At 24.1% G+C, this 7,990-nt stretch overlaps 2 protein-coding genes across 3 annotated transcripts; one reads left to right on the top strand and one right to left on the bottom strand.

The window, feature by feature from the left end:
* The first annotated feature begins 1,821 nt into the window (after positions 1-1,821).
* Positions 1,822-4,750, top strand: LOC102681236. The gene is made up of 3 exons (XM_006613963.2): positions 1,822-2,195; positions 2,840-2,879; positions 3,018-4,750. The coding sequence occupies exons 1-3, from the start codon at positions 2,144-2,146 to the stop codon at positions 4,048-4,050; spliced, it is 1,125 nt and encodes a 374-aa protein (XP_006614026.1). The 5' UTR covers positions 1,822-2,143; the 3' UTR covers positions 4,051-4,750.
* Positions 4,751-5,637: 887 nt separating this feature from the next.
* LOC102678532 (guanylate kinase) lies at positions 5,638-7,528 on the bottom strand. Of its 2 annotated transcripts, none has more exons than XM_006613941.2 (4): positions 7,376-7,528; positions 6,371-6,638; positions 6,068-6,291; positions 5,638-5,980 (listed from the first exon to the last, which is right to left on the bottom strand). In XM_006613941.2, exons 2-4 carry the CDS (start codon positions 6,625-6,627, stop codon positions 5,877-5,879), a joined length of 585 nt encoding a protein of 194 aa, XP_006614004.1. In that variant the 5' UTR covers positions 6,628-6,638; positions 7,376-7,528; the 3' UTR covers positions 5,638-5,876. The 2 variants fall into 2 exon arrangements, with proteins under 2 accessions (XP_006614004.1, XP_006614003.1); XM_006613940.2 differs by lacking the exon at positions 7,376-7,528 and adding an exon at positions 6,741-6,954.
* Between the last annotated feature and the right edge of the window lie 462 nt (positions 7,529-7,990).

The raw sequence follows: 7,990 nt of genomic DNA, 5'->3' as shown, positions 1-7,990 counted from the left end.
AAAATGCTGAAACTTAATGCTAAAAAGTGTATCTAAAGACTTTAACTAGTAACGCCATCTCTTCGAAAAACGCTCAAACTTGATGTCAGGATCATGCAAAGACCTTAACCAATATCGCCATCTCTTTGAAAAATGCTGAAACTTTCTAGCATCAAGTTTCAGCGTTTTTCAAAGAGATGGCGTTACTAGTTAAAGTCTTTAGATACACTTTTTAGCATTAAGTTTCAGCATTTTTCGAAGAGATGGCGACACTGTTTATGATTTTTGCATGGTTCTGACATCAAGTTTGAGCGTTTTTCGAAGAGATGGCGTTACTAGTTAAAGTCTTTAGATAAACTTTTTAGCATTAAGTTTCAGCATTTTTCAAAGAGATGGCGACACTGTTTATGATTTTGCATGGTTCTGACATCAAGTTTGAGCATTTTTCACAGAGATAGCGCCACTAATAAGTTCCCTGTATTTAAAAGATGGCGTTAGTGGTCAATTCTTTATCTTTTATCCTTTTTCTTTTATTTTCTGTCCTTTATTTTTGTGTTTCATTTGAGTCACTCTGAAGATGGCGCTGATTTCCATATTTTTATACTATCTCTGTCCTTTTCTCACTATTTACTCTCCTTGTCTTACTTCATAAATTATAACGGCAAATATAAACACTTGTATAGTTATGAGAATGTTAATATAATATAATTTACATTGCATATATATAGATTTTTTCAAATAATAAAAAACTTAGGATAATAATTAATTATAAATTAATTTTTATTGGATTTGGTTATAATATTTTTGATTTCCACATAAAAATAATATTTCATGCTAATATATGATATATATGTATATATATTGCATATATAAAAATTAAATCTGTTCAAGTTTTGAAAATATGTTTGCAATTGACATAAAATATCTAAAAACATTTAAATTTTCTAGAAGATTATATATGATGCTATATTATATATTTTATTCTAATGTAATATTTATGTTACGTATAAGTATTTTCAACAAAATTCATTTTAAATTTCATTTCTCTTAACATTGTTAATTTCAATGATGAAGAGATTTATATCCTTTCATATTAATATTTCCAATTTATTTTTTTTTTTTATTTATTGCATTATTTCTTATATGAAAGAGTTTTCCTCTTAAAAATTCAATAAAAGAATTTTATTATTTAATAATACTTGTATTCAAACTGATCAATCTCAAAATTGTAAAACAATCCAATGAACAATCCAAAAAAACATGTATATTTATAATAGAAAATTTGACTTTAATAAATCGTACGCAATTTCTATAAATAACTAATTTTCCATATCCGCAGCTTGTTATACTCTATTCTCCACTCAAGAGTTAAATTTTATTTCTGTTACTTAAAAAATAGTGCGCAAAAAATATAAGTTTTTATCGTAGAAAATAGAAAAACGAAATAGAAAGGATAAAAATGAAAAATTGATAAAAATAACAATGATATTTTTATTGTTTATAAAAATATTTTTTTTTCTTCCATATTACTTATTATATAATATACTTATTGTTTGGTCTTATTATTTTTGAGCCAAATTTTTTAATTTTAAGAATAGGTGATTTTCTATTTATATAATTTTCTAAAGAACTGAAGATTTCGTTAAAAAATTAAAAAATTAATCTAAACAAAGATAATAGAATAATACATAGAAATTCAATTATTATAGTACAGGTAATAATCTTTTTATTTGTCTAAAAACTCATCAATTTGTTCTATTTCTTTACTTGAAACATAATTCAATATAAATTATGACAGAAAATAGTTGTTTTACGTTGCCATTACATTGATATTTTATATCTTTCAAGAAATCAAAGTTTCAGAATCAACAAATAACACGAATTACAATATTTTTTGATTGTCCATGCTACTCGGTTGACTAATTCATCATGCGGAATCATCGAAAAAATTGCAATTAAGCGAAATAATATTTCACATGTAATGTTATTCACATGGGACATAAGAATAATAGTTCATAATCTTTCGAGCTTTCCAGCCGTCTTTCTTCCTCCGAAAATCAAGTCAACGAGACCTGAAGGAAACGATGGTTTATTTTAGGGAACTCTGAAAATACGCGCAAACGTCCCTCTTAGAGATTCAGTTGCATGTCGTTGCGATAGGATCATGGTTCTTAAACAGTGTCTACTTTCAACAATAGTCATAACAATTTTCTTCGGTATGTAACTTTTTCATCTTTCCTTCTTTACAGCAAAGAAAAACACATGTTAGTGTGAAAGTTGCTTATATGATAACTATAGTTACATTTTTTGCAAAATTCAAATATTTGGAGAGAAGCGTAGAATGCAAAAATTGGAATTAATGAATGTACACAAATTGAATACACAATATAATAATAAAACGTTGAAATGCTTGAAAGAGAAACGAAAAAATTAATATTTGCCAAAATTTCGTTCTTTAACAATAAATGGCATTGAATAGTCTTATAATAATGATGTTGTTTCACGATATTGTACAATAATTTTCATAGTTGCATGTTAATATAATATTATTGAAAAAACTTTTTGTTTAACAACGAAAATGTCTTTTCCATGACATTATAAATTTTTAATATTTATTTTAATAATGTTCACAGTGTCAAAACGTTTTAATGGACATATGTAAACAACTAGAAAGCCTATCGTACAAATTGTTTTCCTAATGTCACTTAAAAGGCCATTCAAAAAACTGATAACGACCATTATAATGATTAACGAGTCAATTATTAAGTATTTTTCTCGACCAATATTCAGTTTACTTATTTCAATTTTCAAAAAACTCTGAAACAATACTAACATAAAATAATTGCTTTTTATTTTCCAGGTGTAACGCCGGCTTTTACCTGGAATCCCGATATTCATCGGTATGTAATCAAAATTTAATTTTTTATTTTCATTGGAACTCAATTGTTTTTTTTCCTTTTTTTCTGATTAAAATCTTTATTAAAATATTTAAACGAGATGCATTATTTTTAATAAATTAACTGTACATTTTATCCAAGTTACGAGAGCTATGATCTTGAAAAAGGCCCGGTCTTCTATGAAGCTTATTACCCAGACACCAATGAGGAACCACACAACAGCTATCAAGAGAAACGTTACTTTGATCGAGGAGCAGTCCTAGAAAAGAGTTATCAAATACCTTCTGAACGTCTCACATACCCAGAAAACAATATTCAATTGGACAATTATCAAAACAGTGCAACAAATGCTATCCTTCAAAATGATGATCGTTTCTCTCTTGAATCGAATACACGATCTTTGGATATACAGGAAATTTCGAAAATAGCTAGAAGAGCAATTTCCCGTGATTTGGAAAATTGGAACACGCTTGAGAATTTTTTGGATCGCGTCAAAGATCAGGATTCTTTTTTTCGTCGTCGAATCATTGTTCCCGAAACGGGATACAGAATTGAACAACAAATTCGTCGAATCGATCCTTTATCGAATTCTTTGAAACAACAACGAGGTCTAAGAAGAGATCTGTATGAGGAAATTCAAGAAGAACCTTTAGCTTTGCCCAGTCGTATTCAATTGGATGAAAGAGATTCGATTAGAAGATTAACAACGCGTGATCTTGCGAACAGAGATACTTTAAAACCGATCAGTTCGATTCAATATAACGATAATAAAGCATCACGAGAACAAGAAGTGATACAAGCAATAAGAACGAGTCAATTAAATACACCGTTGTTAAAAGATGCGAATCCATCAGATTCAAAATCAATTATAGATTCTTATCCAAAAGAAAATATTTTTGCACCGCGACCTCAGGTTATCAATTATATTTTTTCGAGAAAACCAGAACTTACTACGCAAAATAAAGCTCAAAATTTATCTCAAACAAAGAATATTAGTGAATTTATACCTAGAAATTATGGAGATAATTTGATTCAAAATGAGATGAAGAAAACAGCGGAGAATAAGGATGTTAAAGTAACATCCATCGAAATTAGCGAAGTACCTAAACATAAGACTCGTCATCATCATGGGGAATGGCCAAAACGCGACTATTCTCGTCATCATCAATCTTAAAAAAATAATTCTTATTTCAAAAAAAAATATAATTATGTTTAATCATCTATTTCAAGTTAATAATATAAAAGAAACGTAAAGAAATGTTTTCAATATCGTTTAATTGAAATATTTATTCAATATATGATACAACAATGATACAATTTTCTATAACAATATATGTATATATATTTTATTTCGCTTTGTTCATTTAAACTTTTTATTGTTATATTTATATAACTATACACATACTAACAAGCAATAACATCGCATATATAAGAAAATATGATTTTTTTTTCGTAATGCGCATGGAAGCAACAACTTGTTAATATTTGACGAATAAATAAATTGATAATGCAAAAACATATAAGAAAATGAGAATGACAATGATCATGATATGAATTTTAATAATATCAATTAATATGAAAATATATTTCAAATTTTTTTCAAGAACATTTCCAATAAAAAAAACATATCAAATATGTTTAATTGATAATGAATGCTTGGAAAGGAATGTTTGGACAAATGCCTTTTCTGTTTAATAAAATAATAAAATGATATATTCAAGTGTAATTGAATTTATGAATGAATCTTGGATGATGCAATAATTATAATTATACGATGTTTGACGAGGACAAAAACCACAAGTATTTTATAAGTAATCTACACTATTGGAACACAACTTCGTCTGGTGAATAGTCTCAGTTAACTATATCTAAAACATTATATTTAATTTTTGCAAATTTCTTTCTAGATATCTAGCCTGCATTAAAGTCTTTATGTAAATTGACTGTCCTTTATATACATTTGGCAAGATATCATTAATCTAAAATTATTTTATACCTTTCTATATTCACTAGAGCAGCGTTTCTCAACTTATAAATCGACGTCTAATATTATGACGCATTATATTTTTAATAGATCATAAAATTACAATTTATTGAAAAACTATTTGAAACATATGCAAGCAATATACATATGATAATTTTATTTATTTATATAATATAAACAATGATTCCAATTAAAAAAATTTTTAACTTCTTAAAAATTTCATGTAAATATATAATATATAAATATTTGGATCATGGTATAATTATAAATTAATATATTGAATTATATAAAAGATTGAGGAACGTTACACTAGAGTATTAAAATAACAAAAGTTTTCCATTGATTTGATATAATCTTAAAACTTACTATTATAAGTAAATACATATAAGTAATACAAATTTACTACTTATATAAAACATATATATATATATATAATTATATATATAATATACATGTGTATAATTGCAAAGAAATTATAAAAATAACTTAATTGATAACTATTATATTATATACAATTATTCTTGGTAATAATTTCTTTAATTATCAAATTCAAAGAAATTATATAAACATTTTGTCCTTATTTCCTTATTTGTAGTTTTATTCCCAGCTATAAATTTTTATTCTTAAAATTTAATGATATCATATTTTTAAAATTAAATGATATTAATTTTACATTAATGCTATGCATATAACAAACTTGAAGCTTCCTGCTATAATTACTCTTTCAATATTAAAATCAACTTATTATTGTATAAAATTATTTACCTACATTTATTCTTCAATCTACTAATTTGATCTTTGAACATGAGTTTATGCATTTTATCATGTATTAATTAATTATTATTATAATTTACATAGAAATATATATATAAAAATAATTATAATTTAATTTCAAAGAAGAGTATATCTTTAAGAAGCATAAATTTAATATCCTATAAATTTAATATCCTATATTAAAAATACGAATATAAATATTATTGTTTAACACATATATAAACATTATTTATTATACCTGCTTATCCTTGTTTCAAATTTGACATCACAAATTCTTTTAATATATTATATGCCTTTGAAAAATTATCGTTTTCAATCACTATGTCAAAATTACCAGTTTTTTCACCTATAATAATTTTATAAAGTTTGTATCTAATATAAAAATATATAAAACATTTAAATTTTTAAGGATCATTAAATCCATAATTTTTACCATATTCCATTTCTACTTTAGCAATAGACAATCTTTGTTTCAAAACATCTTCTGTTTCTGTTTTTCTAGCTCTTAATCTTTTCTCTAACTCTTCTATAGATGGTGGTTTAATAAATATATATAAGGGATCTAAAGAACTTCGTTTTACTTGCTCTACTCCTTGTATTTCAATATCTAATACACAAACTTTACCCATTTGCTGTACTTCTTCTACTGCACGTTTACTAAAAATATTAAAACAAAATTATATATAATATAATTATATTCCTTTTTAATTTTTAATAATATAAGATAAATTTTTACCTAGTGCCATACATATTTCCACTAAATATAGCAGTTTCGATAAATTCATCTTGTTCTATCTGCTTTTGCATTTTTTCTTTAGTAGTAAAATGATAATGTTTCCCATCTTCCTCGCCTGGTCTAGGGGCTCTAGTGGTATGAGATACAGAATAACCAAAAGTATCTGGAAATTCTTCAAAAAGCTTTTTTATTAATGTACTTTTTCCACTTCCTGAAGGACCACACAAAACTAATGGACGTGGACCTTTATGAAGCATATTATAAACACCTAAAAAATGAATATAATTTGTAATTTTAAATTTGTAATAATAATAAATTTATAAAATGCAAAAAATTAAAATTTTTTTAAATAAATTGAATCACTTCATACCTAACTTTAAAGTTCTAAAACATGAACGTGATATCATATTTTCACGTATTTAATAATTCGATTAATTTTTATATAATCGTAGAAATCATATAAGTGCAAATATGTATTGACATAATCACTTTGATAAATTTAATAAAAACCGAAAAAATGGTAGATCAAAAACATCAAAAATATTATAATTATAGCATTATAATTAGAACATAAATAAACGCGTAGTAAGAAATAAAAAGAAAATAATTGTTGTTATATCTTTGTTTTTTAAATATATTGAAATTTTTATAGACTATATAATGAAATTAAAGTGAAGTATCTTCGAAATATTGATTTTTTTGAAGGAAAATGTGATGAATTATGTTGTATGTTATATTGTATGTTGTTGTATGTTATAAGAAAACATTGAAAAAAAGATATTCTATATTATTATAAATATTCTATAATATTATCATATTTAAATACCTTTTATGTTTCTAAAATCTAATTTATTATAGTGAATACATTTAAATTTCACAAATCACATTAAATGAAAAACGAAATCAATGCATAAGAACAACTTCACTAATGATATCATAATCATTCTTTTGCGTTTTTTTAGTTTGAAAAAATTGAAAATTTAATATGTATAGATACTATCTCACCTTTGTAGGTAACTAAATTCAAAAAACGAATAATATAGTAATAAAAACTACTGAAAAATATATTATGACTATTTTATACAAGAAAGCACAGAAATCCGCGGAACAAACAGCTACCACGTTTTCGTTTAATAACGTGCACATGCGCATATGTTACTGCATTATAAATTAAATATATTTTATTGTAAATATATATTATTATATATACATATGTATATATATACATTTTATATACATGTACTAATACGTACTAATATGTACTATATATTTTAAAAATAAATATTATACATTTCTGATAAAAAATTTTTAATAATATTTTTGTCTTCATCATATATTTTTACAGTATCTATAAATTTTTACTTTTTTTTTGCAATATTAATTTATAATATAATTAATTTATAACAATTTAAATATATACAAATTTTGTTTTTTTGTTTTTTGTGTAACAAAATATGCAATTAATTTTATAAAATGAAAGCAATAATTTAAGTTTGTTTTATTAAATTATAAGTTATTGAAATGAAATTTTTGTAAAAAAATATTTATTTTGATAACACTATAAGTCTTTTTATATCTACATTATATTTGTATTCTAATCAAAAAAAATATCAAAATTTT

This window comes from Apis dorsata, unplaced genomic scaffold (genome assembly GCF_000469605.1).
Source record: "Apis dorsata unplaced genomic scaffold, Apis dorsata 1.3 scaffold_165, whole genome shotgun sequence".
Lineage (NCBI taxonomy): Eukaryota > Metazoa > Arthropoda > Insecta > Hymenoptera > Apidae > Apis > Apis dorsata.
Note: the sequence above shows the minus strand (reverse complement) of the source record. Positions and strands in the feature narration are given on the sequence as shown.

Coding starts and splice junctions, on each gene's coding strand:
- LOC102678532 (XM_006613940.2), bottom strand. CDS start 6,777: ATGATATCACGTTCATGTTTTAGAACTTTAAAGTTAG. Junction 6,639..6,740: donor TTTTAGAACTTTAAAGTTAG/GTATGAAGTGAT, acceptor TTCATTTTTTAG/GTGTTTATAATATGCTTCAT. Junction 6,292..6,370: donor GGAAATATGTATGGCACTAG/GTAAAAATTTAT, acceptor TAATATTTTTAG/TAAACGTGCAGTAGAAGAAG.
- LOC102681236 (XM_006613963.2), top strand. CDS start 2,144: ATGGTTCTTAAACAGTGTCTACTTTCAACAATAGTCATAACAATTTTC. Junction 2,196..2,839: donor AGTCATAACAATTTTCTTCG/GTATGTAACTTT, acceptor TTTATTTTCCAG/GTGTAACGCCGGCTTTTACC. Junction 2,880..3,017: donor TGGAATCCCGATATTCATCG/GTATGTAATCAA, acceptor ATTTTATCCAAG/TTACGAGAGCTATGATCTTG.